General features: G+C 37.4%; 1 protein-coding gene across 4 annotated transcripts in view; it reads right to left on the bottom strand.

The window, feature by feature from the left end:
- The window catches only part of LOC306860318 (uridine-cytidine kinase-like 1), a gene marked incomplete at its 5' end in the record, with an annotated part of 48,439 nt that extends 28,906 nt beyond the window's left edge, over nucleotides 1-19,533 (bottom strand). The window contains 3 exons of one of the 4 annotated variants that reach the window (XM_079401958.1): nucleotides 6,605-6,711; nucleotides 6,822-7,015; nucleotides 19,424-19,533. In XM_079401958.1, the coding sequence (XP_079258084.1) occupies nucleotides 6,605-6,711; nucleotides 6,822-7,015; nucleotides 19,424-19,497 (375 nt within the window). Of the gene's footprint in view, nucleotides 1-6,604; nucleotides 6,712-6,821; nucleotides 7,016-12,576; nucleotides 12,887-19,423 lie in introns of those variants that run through there. The other 3 variants (XM_079401955.1, XM_079401957.1, XM_079401956.1) reach the window with 3 other exon arrangements.
- Nucleotides 19,534-22,166: the final 2,633 nt, after the last annotated feature.

The following is a 22,166-nucleotide window of genomic DNA, read 5'->3' as shown; positions in this document are numbered from 1 at the left end:
TGTGCAAAAACATGAAACAAGTGCAAATAAACCTATTGCATAGGATTCATTCTCCGTAGTCACACAGCAATTCATTATATTATGTTCATACCATAGGTTTCATACACGTTAACTTTTCTCTAACTTACTTGTCTGCATATGTGGGCATTGATCTGCAGAGCTCACAGTAAACCTCTTTTTTTTTTTCTTGATCGTAGCCCAGCTAGGGGTGGGCGATATGGGAAAAATATCATATCACGATTTTTTTTAGAAATATCACGATTCACGATTTTATCACGATTCTTTGTCATGTAGGTTTTACAAGTTGTCTGAGCATTACAGCCAAACTAGAAAGACAAAGCCTTTCAAGGTAACAAAAAACAAAAAAAAGACATGACAGATATTTAGGCCAAAGTGGGCGAAGATAAAAATATTTGTCATCATTCTATCTTTCTTATTAAAAAATAAGAACAAAGATACACATTACAAATACACATAATATACAAATAAAACAAACGGTGCTTTATTTTCAGGTACAATAGGTGTATTTAGCAGAGCATTCAATGAAACTGAATGAACAAATATAAAAATAAAACACTAGATAGACCGAATCCTAAAGCAACTGTATTAAGGTTTTTCAGTCAAGAATAGTGAGTGATTTCTCTCTTTGCGTTTTGTTGTTTTGTTAACGTTAAATGAATAGTTCCCCCAAAAATAAATATTGTCATCTGTATGTCAATTCTGTCATAATGTTTTATTTTTATACCATCATTTACTCAAAAGTTGTTTTAAACCTGAATGAGTTTCTTTCTTCTGCTGAACATAAATGCTATTTTGAAGAAGGTGGCAAACCAAACAGTTGCTGGTCCTCAGTGACTTCCATAGGATTGTTCTTTCCTGCTATCAAAGTCAATGTGGACCAGCAACTGTTTGGTTACCCTCATTCTTCAAAATATCTTCTTTTGGGTTCAGCACAAGAAATTAATAGTGGTTTGGGACAACATGTGAGTGAGTAAATAATGACAGAAATTAAAATTTAGGGTGAACTATCCCTTTAATGACAGTCGACAGCATGTTTTGTGTCCTGTCCCTTTAAGAGCTGCACGCATCTAATATACAGGCACGCATCTGTTTCTCTCTTAACTATTTACTTTCATTTTAGAGATAACCAACTGAGTCTGTATGTAAACCTTGTGTGTTTTGACAGTATTAGCGCAAAAAATAAGTTAGTTGAGTAATCAGGCGCTGTTAGACAGACTTTTTAGCGCGCGTGCTTCAGGTGTATGAGCGCACGTCAGACCAGCGTGCGAATTAAACTATTAACCAGCAAGGCTTGTATGCAAATAATGTACTTTTGCGACCACGAATAAGTGCAGTGTCCTGTCAGAGTAACTCTACTGCTGTATGTCGTGTTGTACAGTATATAGAGACCGCGGCGCCAGAACTGTATTTGACAATGTATGCTGTAGCACGATACTACCATATTTCTTCAAAAGCAGATCGTGGAGACATTTTTATCGTCCACGATCAAAAATCGTCATATCGCACACCCCTAAGCCCAGCCAATTCCAGCGGTCTCGCCACTGGGGCTGAAACTTTCTCTGCCTTTTCTTTTCGTATTCCCTTTCGCTTTCCCTCAATTCCTCTGGTGATTTTCTCTTCCTTGCCTTCTCTTTTTTACCCGGCGTTTGGCCGGGTGATGGGGGGTTCAGAAACATGTAGCCTAGCTTAATAGTAGCTATAGGTAGGTGCTGAGCAGCAGTGTGCAGTTTGCGCGCGTAACCGCGGGAGCGAGCAAGGCGGTGCAGACGGAGCGCATAAACCCGCTGCATCTGTAAGGCTGTCGGGATCACGTAACGTGTTAGCGGTGGTTACCGAGACGATTTAACAGAAATCAAAACACAGAACCACAGGTAATTAATGTGAAATTAGACTTTTTTTAATCGAGGCATTATTTTTACTGGCCCCACCGGGCTAGTGGTTGGAGCGATCTGGTGGCCCTGACGGTTTTAAAAGTACGTCCGGGCCACCGGGCCAATTATATTGTCGACCCCAGCTTGAGTAAAATTCAGCTTTGGATATATTTTAAAATATATCCAAAAAGCAAGCAGTTATTTTTATTTTTATTTTAGTTTATTTTATTTTAATTTTAATAATATTTGACAAAATTACAGTTTTTACTGTATGTTTGATAAATGTAGCATCAAATCATAAATGGTAAGCATAAAATTATTAAATTATTAATAAATAAAAAAACTCTAATTCCTCTCACCTTTTGACTAATACAGTAGTCAACATTTGAAGTGGATAAAAAAAATAAAAAATAAAAATTCAAAGTTGCCCTAAGACATGAACGCGTGTTTAGTTTTTAGGACGACTTTGATGAAAGGTTTTGATCCACTTCAAATGCTGACTAGTGTACATTTCCATGATTTTAAAAAAATTTAGCAATTTAAAACAAATAAAAAAACATTTTGTAGAGACAGAGGCTAGATATTATTTGTGAAGGCAAAAAACGTTGTAAGAATTTATAGAATTGTATGCTTTTCCACAAAAGTATAAATTGTATTTAAAAAAAAATACAATTTATACTAAATTTAAAAATATCATAAAAAATTAGACATAAGGTTGTTTTATAAACAACATTAAGTACATTAATTCCAGTGTGAACTGTCTATATGAGTTGCATTTTCAAGTAATATTCTCCAGACGAGAGAACATCTTGAAACACCCTCCAATCTTCATGGAGCTATATATTTTCCGTCTTTAAGTTACGAGTTGAAGATTTTTACCACCCTGCATGCAGACACAGTGCCAGTCTACTGAGCAAATGAAGCGTGTGGTATTATTACCCCCCATCCTCTCGTCAGGCACATGGCTAAGGTCATCGGAACTAAATTTAGGAGGAACATTTACACAGGTACATGTACACAAACACACAGGCCATTTTTACTGCTTTAGCTGTGCGATTCTGCCTGTTCCTCCTCATATAAATGTAATGATTTCTCTTCAGATATACAACAGCTGATAAACTAGTCTAGAATAGCGGCTCTGATCCACCTGACAGTGCTGCTCCTCTGCAGACTCAACACAGGGTCATTCACATTCCTCACGACAGCACAGCTCACTCAAACATCATAAAGACATAACGGCTCGAGTTTTAATGCTGCAGGCCACAGTAAAGATGCTTGAGTTTCTCAGCACACCTGAGATGTGTGACAGGATCTGAGATCCCTCACTGTGCTGTAAAGTCACTAGCTGCCTCAAGGATTTAATGGATTATATAACTCAAAGCACACTAATGGCTCGTGTCCGCGCTCTGTCTCTTTTTATGAGAACAGATACATAAAAGGTTTCGTATCTCTGGGTAGAGCTTTTATATTCTCACATCTGGATGATGGTTAACTGAATTTCCACAAAACTTAAAAAGATGACACTTTACCAGTCAAGTTTTTAGACACACTTGTCTGAAATTATGCTTAGTCTTTCAAAGAAGAAACTCAATATAAGACAGTTTTGATTCAAGTCAGTTAAACCAGTCAAGTAAGATTCCCAAACAACAAGTACCTGAGTCTGACTAACCGGCCGGATTCACAAAACATTTTTAACACTAAAATTATTATACATTTTAGGATATTTTGTATTCCCAAAAACATCTCAAGTATGCCATCTTTTTAATTAAAACTTAAGAATTTGAAGTGCTGGACAGAAAAATCATTGTAAATAACCTCTAAACGTTAGGATTTAGAGAGTTAGAACCTCCAACCTGTCATAAAATCCCCAAAGCCATTTATTCAATTTATAGGGTCGCTTCAAATATTTAGCATTACAACATGACACTAACCAAATATACATATAATCAGGGCCTAAAACAAAAATGGCCACACCTGCCAATGTTCGTGACTAGAGAAAATTTACTGGCCATAAATATTTGTACTGGCCATGAAGCTGTATGTGCATTACTTAATTAAAACAGGCAAAATAAATCTAATTGCAATATTTATATGCATTATTGTTAATATTTTTCTCTCTCTTTAATTCAATAAAAATATATTAATACTTTGAACTGTAAAGTATTTTATAATTTGTATAATAACAATAATTAAACCTTGAAAACAAAAAAATATATATATATTTTTCTTAATTTTCATAGAGCTTTTATTTTGGTGAAAGAATGCAATGAAAATGAGGTTAAAAAATGACTTTAAAGGGGTCATATGATGTTGCTAAAAAGAACATTATTTTGTGTATTTGGTGTAATGCAATGTGTTTACTTGGTTCGGGGTTCAAAAAACAAATTAGTGTCCACATACTGTACATTATTTTTGCTCCTCTATGCTCCGCTTATCTGAAACGTGCCGATTTTTACAAAGCTCATCGTTCTGAGAAGCGAGGTGTGCTCTGATTGGCCAGCTATCCAGTGTGTTGTGATTGGCCAAATACCTCAAGTGTGAGACGGAAATGTTACGCCTCTTACCATGCTGTGATGCCGTGTCCTGGCGCGACGAGACTAAGACAATAAAACCCATAATAAACGAGGTATTTGTTATGCATTCATTATGGGAGGACATAATTACTGATTTTACTCGTGCAGTCTTTTTAAAGGAAAGGAAAGGGGTGTGTGGCCAAGTATGGTGACCCATACTTGGAATTTGTGCTTTGCATTTAACCCATCCAAGTGTACACACAGTAGTGAACATACACCCAGAGCAGTGACTATGATCATTTACCAGGATCATCTAAATGCTGGTTTTTCAAAAGTTTATGGCATAGACTCAGCGCCATAGTTGTAGTAAACTTGCACAGAATTCTTGAATTATTTTTTGGTTGTACGCTGGTCTGATATGGTAGGGACATCGCCTTAATGTTTACACACCCCTAAACAAGACGCTGAACAAAACGAACTGTGATTGGTTGCCTTACATGTCGGTCAGATGGCCTCTTGGATGGCCATTGACCAATAATAGCTGTGATGGAGCTCAGACCTTCTGCTGTTAGTCTGAATGTCTGGTTATGCGAGACTACATTCACATCTCTCCGTCTTGAGATAGATTTTTAATAACCATTTAGAATACACAGTGCATTAAATAAAGTGAATTCTGCATTAAAAAGTGAATACCCAATCATGACAAAACTATGATTATTATGGTAATCTGGAGACAGAGCAAAAAAACCTAGGCTCTGAGGTGTTTTTCATTGAGTTGATTAAAAATAAGATGCTCCTGAGAAAGTATTTGGCAACTTCTTAAGAATTGTCAAGATTTGCACATAGGAACATTCTTATGTAGTACTTTAAATTGATCTCAAGAAATGCAGCCACTGGAATCTAACAAACCACTGGGTTTTGGGCCAAATTCAGGTCATTTTTTCAAGTATTGCATAACTTCAAGTTTGCCAAGGAATTGTTACAGAAGAAAATATGCATCTATTTCATTATGTCTTAAAGGTTCTGTCAGCCATTACGGTAATTTCTGCTGTTTCGTTTACTTCAATACCGTAAGTGCTATGTCCAAAACCCTGCCCACAATAGCCATGCCAGCAAACACGAAGATGAAAAAATCAATCACAGTCAGAGAGTGTTTCTGATTGGCAAAAAAAGCATGCCATTCCCCTTTGCACAGTACGGAAGTTCTAAGCGGCCATGCATTATTATAATTTTTCTGTCTTGTTTTCTCGTGATCACGACATAACGAGTTGTTTTGTCGTTATCACGACTTAATTTTCTCGTGATCTCGACATAACGAAAGTTGTTTTGTCGTTATCACGACTTAATTTTCTCGTTATCTCGACATAACGAAAGTTGTTTTGTCGTTATCACGACTTAATTTTCTCGTGATCTCGACATAACGAAAGTTGTTTTGTCGTTATCTGGACATAACGAAAGTTGTTGATCTCAACCTAAAAACCGTTTCCTCACGACGTAATTGCAGCTATAGTGAGAAAATCAGGGTCGCTATATTGTCTTCGACGATAAAGTTGCAGACCCGACAGCCTCCTTCTCAAGTGTCCAACACTTATGTGTAAGTTGTCAATCACTGACAGACACAGAGCTAAAATGTCCGAGTATGAATATGCATGAAGTATTCTATCATGGATCAATGTAGTCGGTCACACACACAACACCTTCAATATTTGGGATGGTACTTATACCATATATTTATTTTTATTATTTCAGTTTGAGTGAGTCCCTGATCAAAGTAAAAGCGAATACGATCATCCATGATGCTGCGATGATGCTGCTTCTATAGCATTTTCTCATGACGAATACACAGAGAAAATTAAGTCGTGATAACGACAAAACAACTTTCGTTATGTCGAGATCACGAGAAAAATTAAGTCGTGATAACGACAAAACAACTTTCGTTATGTCGAGATCACGAGAAAAATTAAGTCGTGATAACGACAAAACAACTTTCGTTATGTCGAGATCACGAGAAAATTAAGTCGTGATAACGAGAAAACAAGACAGAAAAATTATAATAATGCATGGCCGCTTAGAACTTCCGTAGCACAGAGCTTAGGGCTGTCATATAAATGGGTGTGATTTCCCAGAACACCCAATTCACTGACATCTGTAGAAGGGACGTTTAATGCATGAGTGACTTACAATGAGATGACCTGTTACCTTGTAGAAGGAATCCATTGACAGAAGAACCACCCAAGGAACATCCAAGGCCTCGATAATTTTACGAGCAACTGTTGTTTTGCCTGAAGCACTGCCTCCACAAAGCCCTGTGGGTACAAAGAGACCAGTATTGACACGTGATGAAGGTTGACGATGATTGTGATGGCGTACGAGTTAGCACTGATTTTTCCTTCCTGGAGCACTTTAATATACTGACCGATAACAAAAGCTTCTTTGGACTGGGTCCCATGTTCATTGTACCACGGTGGGCGTCCAGCGGTGTAGATGGTCCTCTTACTGGTCCGCAGCAGCGGAGGCTCTGATTTGCACTGGCTGGTGGTTCGTTTTCGTGGCGACAGGCTGTTGTTGACGGATGGGAGGAGCCTGTCCAGAGAGCCTTCCCCACCGCCACTATTAAAAAGAGGAAATACGATACAGTGAACGAGACAAGTCACATCCTGCTATTTCCTGTGCCAACTCTGACTTCCTGCACACAAACTGTTACCAGTTGACTTGGCGACCATAATGACAACACCTTCATGCATCTATTAACTACCTTTATGTAGTTAACATGCAGCACAGCTTCATCTATTTTAATGAGAAACCACACTGCGAAATGGGCTGATGGCACAACAGGTGGCTCAGTGTGCATTGTCCTATATTCTAAATTTAATGGGGTTTTTTGTGCACACAAAAGTCTGTATATTTTTTATTTTTGCAAAAGGTCTTTGAGTTATGTAATACGGTGCTAAGAATATAGTGTGAAGAAACCCAGAATGCTTCTAACTAGGGCTGGGCGATTTGGCAAAAGGTTTTTCAGAACATTTGACTGATTCCCGATTTTTAACTAGTCCAACTTGAAAATGTAACTACAACACGATTCAAGTAACTTTTTCTTTACTAACCCTCTAGTTAAAGAAAATTCTATTCCAAGTGCACCACACATGAAGATGTCAAAATGATGTAAATGTTTAACAAAGCACTTTTTAAATATCTTTGCAGAAAAGATGCATGAACTACAACTACATCTTGTACAAACTTGTTTTATACATGTTTTCAGAAATAATACGAGGAAAACGCTTTTAAAAAAATCTCAAAAGACAAGGTAATTCAAATTCAGAATGACTGAAGGTACAACTCGAGGAGACTATTATTAGCTATAAATGTTCAGTAAAAACAACAGCAGCTTTCAGCCTGTCACCATGATGCAAACATGAAATATCAGAATTAATTTTATTCGACTGCACCATTTCCGTTGCCTTTTCTGTGTAAACATGTGACTGCTGCGCACGTGTCTCTTGCAGCATCATGCATGAAATGGCAGTCTAAAAACACTGCGCTCAAGTTAAAAGTTCACTCCCATCTTCTTGCATGTTTTAACTATTCCACTGCCCATGTCACATGTTTGTCAACACAAAAGTGCATTCTGTGTGAATGGCACTTAGCGATATATTTATGGTCCTTCACATGTGAGCGATAATCAAGTGCGCCAAAATTCAGTTGGATCATTCTTTTCTCTTTACTGTTATCATTAGCATCTTGGCAAAGCATCTAATTCTAGCATTTGGTAATATTTCTATTCAAAATAGATTACTCGATTTCTAAAAAATAAAATCATGGCAAAACATTAAGTTCTAATTAATTGATTAAATAGGGAAAATCGCCCACCCCTACTTCTAACCTGCATTTTGCATAATGAAAAAGTGCACCTTGAATTCATTCAGTCATATTTGGCGATCACTAAACAGCTGCCATGAAACCTCACTTCTTTTACAATAAATTTATTTTCATTAAATTCTGAATTTGCTATTATAAAAAAAACTAAATAGGGGCGCAAGTCTGGAAACACAAATATTTTTCCATACTCTCTTTTTTCCATACTTTTCCAGACCCGGAAAATACTTAAAATCAAATTCCATATTTTTTCAAACCCCGTATGAACCCTGTACAAGGTAAAATTAGTGGACGCCTACGAGAGACTTTCTGCAGTGTGTGTCACACCTTAGGAGCTTAGTAGATCTCATTAGCAGCAAGAAACGGAAAGTTTTAAAGAAAAATACTTACTAAAGCAGGCGAGAAAGCCAAATGTCCACAGAAGATAAGTGCTTGTACTTGTCCATTAAGAAGAAATAAAACTCAACTAATCATCTAGGGCCTAAATGTTTAAAAAGCCAGTCAGATCAAGTGGTGCATGAGTGTGTAATCCCTAAACATCTTTACATACCATGGTTAACCCAAAATGCCTAGACTTTGGACCTGTGCAACTACGGTACAACTGGTAAAACTAGAATAAAGCCAGTTTACCGGGCAGAATAGAAGTGTTGTGCGCCTTTAAGTTTCTGTTTGTGTGAATAGAGATCACCTTGGCTTTCTAGTTAATCTGCCCCGTCAAGCAAAAGGTGGACCCTGCCCTTGCATTTTCAGAGCAAAACAAACCACCGTAAAGTATAGTTCGTAAGAGTCTCTTAAAGGAATATTTCACCAATATGACAGTCTGTCTTCATGTCCTGTATGCCTTCCTTTCTTCTGTGGAAAGCATAAGGAGAAATTACAGCAGAATATCCAAGCTGCACTAGACATTTAAATATAAAGAAAGTGTCCTGTATGGTGAGCACAACTTTTAAGGATTTTCAGTAAATAATGTAACTGTAGTCTGCTCCTCACATAGAGCTATTGAATGACTTTGAGACTTATATAGCGCACAAGCCATTTGTTGAATTTGTTCAGTTTCTAAAAGTTTAATAAATGTATTACTTTTCTAAAGGACTTTTTAAAACAGAGTAAAGAGAATTGAAGGAATATATTGAAGGGAACATATTCGTCAATATGTTCACTAAATGTAAATGTCATGTATTAGAAATGCTCCAAAGTTTGCAATTTCCTAATCTCCATTAGTTTTTCTTAATTTATTTCACAAACAAAATAGCTTAAGTCTTGAATAGCTCTGCTCCCAAACATTAGAGTATGAAAATAACTTCTGATAAAAAAAAACATTTTTTTCTTATTTTCCAGTGAAAATGTGTAAGGATTCTTAAATTAATATTTATTTACTTGAGACGCAAAATTACATAAGAAAAGATAAGTCTTTCTTACAGAGAAATTTATCGAAGTGAATTTATAATTATAACACAATGAAAAACATTTATATTTGAAAACAATTTTACAATAAAGGGGGCACATGCCCTCTCAGATTTTTGAGCCAAGTGGATTTTGATTGCAGCTTCCAAAAGGACAAAAATAGCTGAATAATTTTTAAAAATATATTTGATACGATCACATTGGCGTGATCAGAATGTTCAGTGCGGCACAGCATCAACTGCTAAATTCAAATCTGCGTTCGCTGGCTGGTGCAGAGCCAGAGACAGACGCGTTTTTACAGCACTGCGCATCATAACCAATCACACAATTCTTTTGACCTTATCTGAACGCCTCTGATTGGCCAGTGCATTCATGAGTCACCGAAACACCAAAAATTCAGTGCACGCACTCACTGATTGAATTCTGCTCTCAGGTGAATTGTCTCATCAGAAACAAAAGTGCAGATGTGCATTTGTTATTTATTTATTTCACATTGTAAATAGCTTCGGTGATTATAATGGGAGTTTTTCAGAGTGCTTGAACACTGGCTAGACTCAAGTGAAAATGCTCTTTGCTCACTTTCTGTACAACGTAAGTGTTATTAGTAACTTACAATGTTTTTATTAAATTCACGTTAAATACAAAGTCATACGTATTTAAAAAAATGTATGGCATGACACCCAAGTAAAAAGACGGGCTTTTATGCGTAGTTAATAGATTACACTATTAGGCTACTTTGCCCATCGTTAATTATAGATCAACTGTAATGATCTATAAAGGTGCAAAATGCATTTACTTGCACATATTTGACAATGATATAGATTGGGAATATTTCAAATAAAAAGGAAATACCAGTTATACAGCACTATCGTGGCTAGTGTGTGTCATTAAAAACATTTTACAGATGGATTTGTTTCTTACAGCAGCTTTTCACTTGAGACATTAATTGACAGACTGGAGTGTTGTGGATTACTGATGTTTTTATCAGCTGTTTGGACTCTCATTCTGACGGCACCCATTCACTGCAGAGCATCTATTGGTGAGAAAGTGATGTAATGTTTCTCCAAATCTGTTCCCATGAAGAAACAAACTTGTCTACATCTTGAATGGTTTGAGAGTAAGTACATTTTCAGAAAAAAATTATTTTGGGTGAACCTTTCCTTTTAACTTCATATGTGGATTTTCACTTTTATGTGTGGGGGAGCACCCACTGGCAGACGAGCCACGAGCACTTTTTTATATGTCCTACATTTCATATAATTATATAACATACCTATTCTACATTAAAACATACATTTAAAATTAACAAATGACTGCTGTACAAAGTAAAAAAAAACATGCCTAATGCAAAAAAGCAGTTTCTTTTCCGAATTGCGTAGATGACCACTATTTCTTCTGATAGTTTTTCAGTCAAATTGTTCCTTATGTGCAATAAGGAAAGATCTGAGAATTTGTCCTGTGCCATTGAAGATCGGAGTCAGATTCTCCTCATAACAGAGAGAAATCTACTTCTGATGTAGCTAAACCAATGGGAAGCGTGAGTACTGGAAACTTCAGTAACATTAGAATGAAAAAGTTTGGATATTTGTCCTTCATCTTTAAGTTTCTTGGCAATGCGATCACACATTTTACAAGATCCACATCAGCTGTCACAAGCTTGTGTACATGCTTAAACTGAATACTGCATCACACGCTACACTCAAAGCCATCACTTCAAATCGCCTGTGCAATTCAGCCAGCAGTGACTCAGTCCACCACATTTTTATTAGAGGGTTTATTTAAAAAAAAAAAAAATCCATTATTCAGTTAACTTGCTACAGCTGTAAAATAACGAAAAGAAAGTCCTCTCGTATTGTGACAAGTTGAGAATCATGATTCGCTTAATGATCTTAAATATAACAAATTAATTTGAGCCCAAAACGTACTTATTCTATCCATTAAAATAATAAGATAATATAAATAAAATGAGAAAATATTAATTCTTTAATATTTACATTTTATTCATAGCTCAGACAAAATCATGATTGGTTCTCGTGTCCCGCTAAACTCCGCCTATGTTTAACTTCTTTTCTATCAACTGGTTAAAACAGACAACACTGCATGTATGCTACGTAAAAATTGGATTAGAGTATGAGTTTCACATTGGTCAGTATTTGCATGCTTCCATTCAGATTTCTGTATTTGCCATGTATTCGCTAACACTTAATATTCCAAGATGTCAATTTTTTTTTTTTCAGTGTTTACACCCCTGAAACAATAACTAGACAATGGTTGAAAATGATCTGATTTTTGTTTATTTTTCTCTTACAGCTGTGCTCTTTTGCACTTTAATCTGTTTGAGAGATTTGCTTACTTTTTTTCAATGCCATATTGAAAATAAAACTTTCAGCAATTACCAAGAATTTATACGTTCACATTTTCAACAGAACAGAGCAGTGCGCACATTTTTCAAAACATCTCCTTTCATGTTTCACAGAAGAACATCAGTCATATGATTCTGGAACACTGTGAGGATAAATAATGTGACAATTTTTTGGGGTGTAGGTGTCACTTTAAAAAAAATACACGTTAACCTCAACGGCAGCACATAAGCAACTTCTGGTTCGCATCATGAGTTCACACTCAAGGATGATATGAGAATACACCATTGTGCAGATCGCTTATTAATATTTTCCATCAAACATTTTAGAATACCAGAAACTAAATCGATACCGGAGTTGAGGTTTTCTGCAAATACATGAATCTGATGCAAATAAGTTTGCAAAAACACAGTAAGCAGAGAGTCCTGTCAGCAACAGCTGAATTTACCATACAACTGCAACTCAAGAGCGTCCAACACACCTGAGGATGGACACAAAGATGCTCTGAAAATGACTTCAAGTTCCCAGGCTTACCTTCCATCTGCCCTAAGAGCCCAGCAGCCTGAGATCCTGGCTCCCGAGTACGCTGGGAGTGTGTTCATGACGGGCGCGCAGAGACAGACAGACGAAAGATCAGCGCTGGGACACACACATACACAGACACTCAGAGAGCCTGCCCTCTGGCAAGCCGAGGAGAGCCACAGAACAGGAAGAAATGAAAGTGAAGCAGAGGGTAGGAAAACAAAACTGTGCTTTCCACGTCAGTTTGGTTTTGTTTTCTCCGTCACAAACGTTTAGTGGGCTGGGACCATTCAAGACAAACCGTTCGCTCTCTCTCTCTCTCTCTCCCTAACGTGCTACTATAGACCCAGCCAACAAACGTAAGAGGATAACGTATCCCGCAGATTATGTTTGGTGGGTGGTATTAATAGCAGCAGGTTGGAAACACGCAGAGCACACGCCCCCCCTCTGCTGGCCTCTTATGGGGCAGCTCATCTGTCTGTGACACTCTGACTAGAAAGAGCGCTTTTGAATTGTGTTCTTAGGTGCGGAACATAAACAAATCAGGCTGCTCTGTGAAACGGAGAGGGCTGGACGTGACAGCAGGTGTCGTGTCATGAGGTCTGTGCCTTCTCTTCATTACACCCCAGGGCTCCGCGATCACCTTATCAACCAGCCTGTCCTGTGTGGCGTATCTCCACCTGCCCCCCTCACGGGACACCCCTCACAAACATCATGATGAAACTTAGTATCCCAGCCAGTACTGAATGTAATGCTACAGCGCATATACAGCCACAAATATATATAAAACTGTGTTCAGAATCAGAATGAGCTTTATTGTCAGGTATGTTTACACATACAAGGTTATAGTGACAGAAGCTCCACAGTGCAACAGAAAGACAGCAACAGGACAGGACACAGATAATAAAAGAATAATATACAAATAGGCAATGTACAAAATAGAAAAAACAATATATAATATAGACAACTATGTATGTACAGGTCTGATATGTGCAAATTTGAAATGAAAATAGTGTGATGAATAAATATTGTATAATAGAGTTGTGTGTTCCGCATTTGTTGTCAAGGGTTCATGAGATGGATTGCCTGAGGGAAGAAACTGTTCCTGTGTCTGGTCGTTCTGGTTCTCAGATCTCTGTAGCGTCGACCAGACGGTAACAGTTCAAAGAGGGAGTGTGCTGGATGTGAGGTGTCCATAGTGATTTTACCAGCCCTTTTGCTCACTCTGGATAAGTACAGTTCTTGGAGAGTAGGGAGGGTTGTACCAATGATTCGCTCAGCAGTCCGGACTACCCTCCGTAGTCTTCTGAGGTCAGATTTGGTAGCTGAGCTGAACCAGACAGTTATTGAAGTGCAGAGAATGGATTCAATGATGGCAGAGTAGAACTGTTTCAGCAGCTCCTGTGGCAGCTTGAACTTCCTCAGCTGGCGAAGGAAGTACAACCTCTGCTGGGCCTTTTTCACAATGGACTCAATATGATTGTGCCACTTCAGGTCCTGAGAGATGGTGCTGCCCAGGAATCTGAATGACTCCACTGCAGTCACAGTGCTGTTCATGATGGTGAGTGGGGGGGAGAGCAGGGGGGTTTCTCCTGAAGTCCACTATCATCTCCACAGTTTTGAGCGTGTTGAACTCCAGGTTGTTGAGACTGCACCAGACAGCCAGCTCCTTAACCTCCTGTTTGTAAGCAGACTTGTCACCGCCCTGGATGAGGCCGATCAGTGTGGTGTCGTCTGTGAACTTCAGGAGCTTGACAGAGGGGTCTTTAGAAGTGCAGTCGTTGGTGTAGAGGGAGAAGAGCAGTGGGGAGAGTATGCAGCCCTGAGGAGCTCCAGTGCTGATGGTATGAGTGCCGGATGTGAATTTACCAAGCTTTACTAGCTGCTGTCTGTCTGTCAGGAAGCTGTTGATCCACTGACAGACGGAGGTGGGGACGGAGAGCTGGGTTAGTTTATTCTGAAGGGTGTCCGGGATGATGGTGTTAAAAGCGGAGCTGAAGTCTATGAATAGGATCCTCACATAAGTCCCTGGTCTGTCCAGATGCTGCAGGATGAAGTGCAGTCCCATGTTGACTGCATCATCCACAGACCTGTTTGCTCTGTAGGCAAACTGCAGGGGGTACAGTAAGGGTCCAGTGGAGGCCTTCAGATGAGCCAAAACCAGTGTTTCAAATGATTTCATGGCCACAGATGTTAGAGCCACAGCTCTGTAGTCATTCAACAGTAAGACATTTTTATGCTTTTTTCCCCCTATATCTTTCTATTTAAAGCAGCACAGCCGTTTTAAAAATTATTAAATTATAATATTTGTTTTGTGTTACAAAACATACATGTTTTTTTAATAAATACATATATATTTATTATGATCAATAAATATATAGGGGTATATACACTCACCTAAAGGATTATTAGGAACACCTGTTCAATTTCTCATTAATGCAATTATCTAATCAACCAATCACATGGCAGTTGCTTCAATGCATTTAGGGGTGTGGTCCTGGTCAAGACAATCTCCTGAACTCCAAACTGAATGTCAGAATGGGAAAGAAAGGTGATTTAAGCAATTTTGAGCGTGGCATGGTTGTTGGTGCCAGACGGGCCGGTCTGAGTATTTCACAATCTGCTCAGTTACTGGGATTTTCACGCACAACCATTTCTAGGGTTTACAAAGAATGGTGTGAAAAGGGAAAAACATCCAGTATGCGGCAGTCCTGTGGGCGAAAATGCCTTGTTGATGCTAGAGGTCAGAGGAGAATGGACCGACTGATTCAAGCTGATAGAAGAGCAACTTTGACTGAAATAACCACTCGTTACAACCGAGGTATGCAGCAAAGCATTTGTGAAGCCACAACACGCACAACCTTGAGGCGGATGGGCTACAACAGCAGAAGACCCCACCGGGTACCACTCATCTCCACTACAAATAGGAAAACGAGGCTACAATTTGCACGAGCTCACCAAAATTGGACGGTTGAAGACTGGAAAAATGTTGCCTGGTCTGATGAGTCTCGATTTCTGTTGAGACATTCAGATGGTAGCGTCAGAATTTGGCGTAAACAGAATGAGAACATGGATCCATCATGCCTTGTTACCACTGTGCAGGCTGGTGGTGGTGGTGTAATGGTGTGGGGGATGTTTTCTTGGCACACTTTAGGCCCCTTAGTGCCAATTGGGCATCGTTTAAATGCCACGGCCTACCTGAGCATTGTTTCTGACTATGTCCATCCCTTTATGACCACCATGTACCCATCCTCTGATGGCTACTTCCAGCAGGATAATGCACCATGTCACAAAGCTCGAATCATTTCAAATTGGTTTCTTGAACATGACAATGAGTTCACTGTACTAAAATGGCCCCCACAGTCACCAGATCTCAACCCAATAGAGCATCTTTGGGATGTGGTGGAACGGGAGCTTCGTGCCCTGGATGTGCATCCCACAAATCTCCATCAACTGCAAGATGCTATCCTATCAATATGGGCCAACATTTCTAAAGAATGCTTTCAGCACCTTGTTGAATCAATGCCACGTAGAATTAAGGCAGTTCTGACGGCGAAAGGGGGTCAAACACAGTATTAGTATGGTGTTCCTAATAATCCTTTAGGTGAGTGTACAATACTGCTTTAAAGTTTGTGAACCCTTTAAAATTTATGCAGAAATATAGAAAATACGACCCAAAACATCAGATGTTCATATAAGTCCTGAAAGTAGACAAAGAAAACCGAATCAAACAAGTGAGAGAAAAATATTTTCTTTGTCATTTATTTATTAAGAAAAATTATCTAGAGTTACATATCTGTGCGTTGCAAAAGTATGTGAATCTTTGCTTTCAGTATCTAGTGTAACCCTTTTTGCTGCAGTAAGTGAAGGTCAAGTTTCTTGTAAATGCTGATCAGTCCTGCACAAAATCATGTAGGAGTTTTAGCCCATTCCTTAGTGCAGAACCACTTAAACTCTGTGATGCTGGTGGGTTTCCTCCTATGAACTGCTTGTTTAGGTCCTTCCACAACATTTTATTTGGATTAAGGTCTGGACTTTGACTCAGCCGTTCCAAAACATTAACTTTGTTCTTCTTTAACCATTCTTTGGTAGAATGACTTGGGGTTGTTGTCTTGCTGCATGACCCATGTTCTCTTGAGGCTCTGTTCTTAAACAGATGTCCTGAGGTTTTCCTTTAGAATTTGCTGGTATAATCCAGAATTAATTGTTCCATCAATGATGGCAGGCTGTCCTGACCAAGATGCAGCAAAACAGGCCCACGCCATGATACTACCACCACCATGTTTCACAGATGGGATAAGATTCTTAAGCTGGAATGCAGTGTGTTCTTTTCTCTGAACATAATAGCTTCTCATTTAAACCAATAAGTTCTATTTTGGTTTCATCCATTAAATCTTTCTCCAATAGTCCTCTGGCTTGTCCATATGATCTTTAGCAAGCAATTTTCATTTTGGAAAACAGTGGCTTTCTTCTTGCAACTCTGCCATTCACACCATGGTTGCTCAGCGTTCTCCTGATGGTGGCTCTCATGAACATTAGCCAATGTGAGAAAAGCCTTTAGTTGCTTAGAAGTTACCCTGGGAACTTTTGCAACCTCACAGACTATTACACGTTCTGCTTCGGAGTGATCTTTGTTGGTCGACCACTTCTCGGGAAGGTAACAGTGGTCTTGAATCTCCTCCATTTGTACAAAATCTGTCTGACTGTGGATTTGTGGAGTCCAGACTCTTTAGAGATGGTTTTGTAACCTTTTCTAGCCTGATGAGCAACATCAACTCTTCTTCCGAGGTCCTCAGTTATCTCCTTTATTCGTGACATGATTCACTTCCACAAACATTATCAGACTTTGACAGATCCCTGTTCTTTGAATAAAACCGGTCACGTACTGACATTTTATGGGATTAATTTTGTGGCAATTAAAATGAATGTAATTTTTCAAGAAACATATGAAAATATAAATTGAAACGGAATAAAATGCCTTTGAAACTGAAACAATAAATAATTGCATGCAAAAAAATTTATTTCGTTTTTAATACACTGCATGTTTTGCGACGGTTTTCTCCTCTTTCATTCGCTGATCTGTACTTACAAATACGCTTCCAGAGTTTTCATTTACGATTCTGAAGTTTTCGTTCGCCATTCTGGCACAAATCTCTTGTGGGGGCGGGGCTAGCAGCAGTGTGTTCTCATTGGCTACTGAGTTTTTGATTGACAGCTTGTGCCCCCAGTGTGGATGTGAGCGTCTCTTAGCGGCTTCCCATTTCATTTTAATTATATAAAATAATATATAAATATTTGTATTATTTTATCAGTATTGTTCTGCTGCTACACTACATTGTTGAGATGATTTCTTAGGAATAGCACAGCAAATGATATCATCATCATCATCATCATCAATCAATCATTGTCGTTATCAGGATACTCATGTTTTCTTGATTTATCCCAATCATTTCTGGACCTGGTTATCTACATACAGTTATAGCATTCAATTAGATCATATTTGCTTCGATTAGTTCATATTTCCCCCCAGCACATAGCGTAATGTATCATAACATTTGAGAGTCATTGCACTGACTGAAAACACAGATGGACTCTAATTTCACCTTTAAATTAACTGCTACTTTTGCAACGCACAGATATGCAACACTGGATAATTTTTCTCAATAAATAAATGACAAAGAAAATATTTTTCTCTCACTTGTTTGATTGGGTTCTCTTTGTCTACTTCCAGGACTTATATGAAAATCTGATGATGTTTGGAGTTATATTTACGCAGAAATATAGAAAACTCTAAAGGGTTCACAAACTTTCAAGCAGCACTGTATATACATACATGCAGAATATTATTTAAAAGTTTGGGGTCAGTAAATCTCTTGTTCACCAACGCTGATCAAAAACACAGTTTATGCAATAATATTTTTAACAATTTTAGAAAACAGTTCTTTATGTAATGCATTTTAAAATGTAATTTATTCCTGTGATGCAAAGCTGAATTTCCAGCATCATTACTCCAGTCTTCAGTGTCACGTGATTCTTCAGAAATCATTGTAATATGCTGATTTGCTGCTCAAGAAACATTTCTGATTATTATCGATGTTAAAAAGGATCAATGCTGTCTATATTTTTGTTGAAGCACATGTCAGTTTACACACATGGAGAACATTCCCACCAGCAGCTGGCTGTGTGTAAATATACAGTAGCATGAGCTCAGCTCGTGAAGGGTTGAATGAGCGCGCCCCCTGGCGGCGGACTGCGGCGCTGTGACTCAAAGCAAACACGAGGAGAGAAAAAAATATATAACTACAATACAGTTACAGTGCATAGCATAAACTATTACAAATCATTTTGTCGTTTAATAATTTATTCTATGCATTAATTGAAAGCACATGAGGAACCGACCACATGTTGTGCACTAAGTAGTTTAATTACATAAGTTAATAATTAGGTGTGGCTGAGAAACAGTCCACAGATATAACGGTGCTGATGATATTACACATATAGCTATGCAAATATGAGTCACTCATAGGCACTACTGATCATCGCACCATGTCATACACCCACAGTGAGCAGAAACACACATTTTAGACCAGATTTTGTGGAGAGACGCACGGAAAATGTTAGATAGACTAAAACAAGACAAGCAATTATTGTCGAAACGAGTATCCACGCTTCTTGTTATTCTAGGAGGCGTTTATAAATATTATCAGACGTGTATAATTAACTTGTGTTGTGAAGCCATAGAAACACGCGCGCGACAGGTCAACCATCACGATTAAATGGCAGCTATGCATACACACATATTAAGAAAACAGGAGTCTTAATAGCTTTGAGGTTAGACGGTAAAGAGCTTAAAACGTACCTTGTGCAGCGCATTGAGGCTTTATCTCCGCACTCCATCGCTGAGACCCTTCCTTCTCCACACACGGCAGACATTGTTGACAATCAGCTGTTGCGACTTTAGGCTCAACTAATGCTGCTGGGATATGTAGTTCCATATTTCATAGGGTCGTGCGTGTCTTCAGCCAAAGAGAACTACAAATCCCAGAATCTAAACTGTAAAGTATATTTGCAAGTACAGTTTGCTGTAATGAATTTAACCTATGCTAATTGGTAAAACATCTTATATGCTGACATTTATTTACGTTAAATATTATAATAGATAAAATGTATAGTATTAATGTATATGTACTATGTAGGCTACATTTTTTTTTTCAGCAAGGATGCATTGAATTGATCAAAATGACAGTAAAGGAATTTATTAATTAGGTAAAATATATACACATACTGAAGATCCTTCATAGTTGCCATCTAAACTCATAATGTGTTTTGATATTATATAGTAATTTAATTGATCATAATGACACAATAATAAAGAGCATGTGAACAAATCTATTACTAATATCCACAAAAAGACGACAACAACATTATACACACATGAACTGTCACAAATCCTCAAAAACTATATACGCATTATACACTACTGTTAAAAAGTTTGGGGCCGGCAAGATTTGTTGATTGATTGATTGAAGGAAATAAATAAATACTTTTATTCAGCAAGGATGCATTAAATTGATCAAAAGTGACAGCAAAAATGTTACAAAATATTTATTTCAAATAAATAATAAAGTATTATGATTTGCATAAAAAGTATACAATAAAATAAAATATTATAATGCTTCTTTGATTTAGTTAACTGTATTTTGAGATATATATATATTTTTTCTAGTTTATATTTTTTTTTCACGTTTTTGTTTACATGTGTGTGTACTCTGTATATTTATTATGTATATATAAATACAAACACATACATGTTTATATTTAAGAAAATGTGTTATGTTTATATATTAAATATATTGATATATAATATAAAATATAATAGTATAATATGTAAATATTTTTAAAATATATACTGTATGTGTGTGTGTATATATATATACATAATAAATATACACAGTACACATACATATATTATGTAAACAAAAACTTTTATTTTGAATGCGATTAATCATTTGACAGCACTAGTTTATTTTCCCAAACACAAGAAAACAAACAAATCAGTCAGTCAAATCTTTGTCAACATTTTATTAATTATTTGAGGGGTATTAATGCACAGTTAATACACCAGGGGAAAAAAGAGAGAGAAGAATAGTTTAGATTCAGAACTCTTGCCAGCCTAGGTAAACACTTTAAAGGAATAAAAGATCATTTGTCCATTATAAGTATTAATAGATTTAACAGTTTCTAGAGCATCTGAATAAAATCTACGTTTTTGGATCATCCTTTTGTACCTCAAACCAAAGCCGTCAGGCGACGGCCCTGTTCGGACTCATTTCTAATCAAACACAATGACTTTTACTTGTATACTTCTTTGAGGACGTTCTCCGTCAGATCTCTGATGGGTCAAACTCTAACTTCGTAAATCCTTATTTCACACAAAAGTTGAAGTAATGAAAAGAATGACTTTTAAAAACTGGTAGGGGGCTCCACTTTCTAGTACAAAATTCCACAGCACACAATCAAGTTCACCAAAATCTCTACCGACACTCCATAGTCAAGCCTATTTCATGGGATTACAAGTGCACTAAATACAGAAATACACACCTACACACATTCATGCTCGCACACACACACCCGCTCACACACTGCGTATAGCGTTTTGGACAAAAGGACATTTTCAACGTACTTTGACCTGTATAGAAAAGCGCAAGATCATATTCAAATAGTTTAAAGCAACTATGTCACAAAGAAAGAAGCAAAAAAGCAAAAGAAGCTTTGGAAATCACATGTAACGTTGCAGTAGTGCTTTCGACTGCAAGCTATTGCTGTAATTTCTAAATAAATCTGTTGCAGTGTCATGATCGTCTGCATATGTGTACGCCACATAATCTAGGAAGACGGGTAATTGAAGCCACACACAATACTCCTAGAGGAAACTACACGCCACCTTTATGTCATGAGATGGCGAATCGACAACTAAACGTCCATTGAGAAAGATACATTCTACTGGGCCAAACTCAAAGCACATTGCTTGTCTAAAGTTTCATTACAGCTCAGTGACAGTATAAAACACAACATAGTCAGAAATGTCATGGAGCAACACTGAGCTCCTATCTCAGATTTAACCTGGCAACATGTATGATACTTGCGTTCCCTCGTCTTCTACTCATGTTCACTTAATAGTATGTGAATCTTTGAAGGGTGAATCTCATAAACCTATGAAAAACATGTTAATGTTGCATTTTACAGCAAAATCAAATGACAGGTGTAAAAAATGCAATGTACTAAATTTTGATTTTTATTTAGTTACTTATTTTTCAAGAACGATTTATCAATTTACTATACTATATATTTTTAGGAGGGTGTGGGGGATGAAATACGATGTAAGAAATTTGTAGAACATCCCAAGGTTGCATTATAAAATAAAATAAATAAATATTTTGCTTAAAGAAAATGATGCTTATGCATCTAGACATTTCACATAATCCAATACATTTAAAAAAAAAATTTTTTTACATTATATAGTAAATTAACAAATAATTATTAAAAATAAATAATTAATAATTAACCTTTTTTTAATTACTGCATTATTTTACTGAATCACA

The sequence above is a fragment of the Barbus barbus genome (assembly GCF_936440315.1).
Source record: "Barbus barbus genome assembly, chromosome: 41".
Classification (NCBI taxonomy): Eukaryota; Metazoa; Chordata; class Actinopteri; order Cypriniformes; family Cyprinidae; genus Barbus; species Barbus barbus.
Note: the sequence above shows the minus strand (reverse complement) of the source record. Positions and strands in the feature narration are given on the sequence as shown.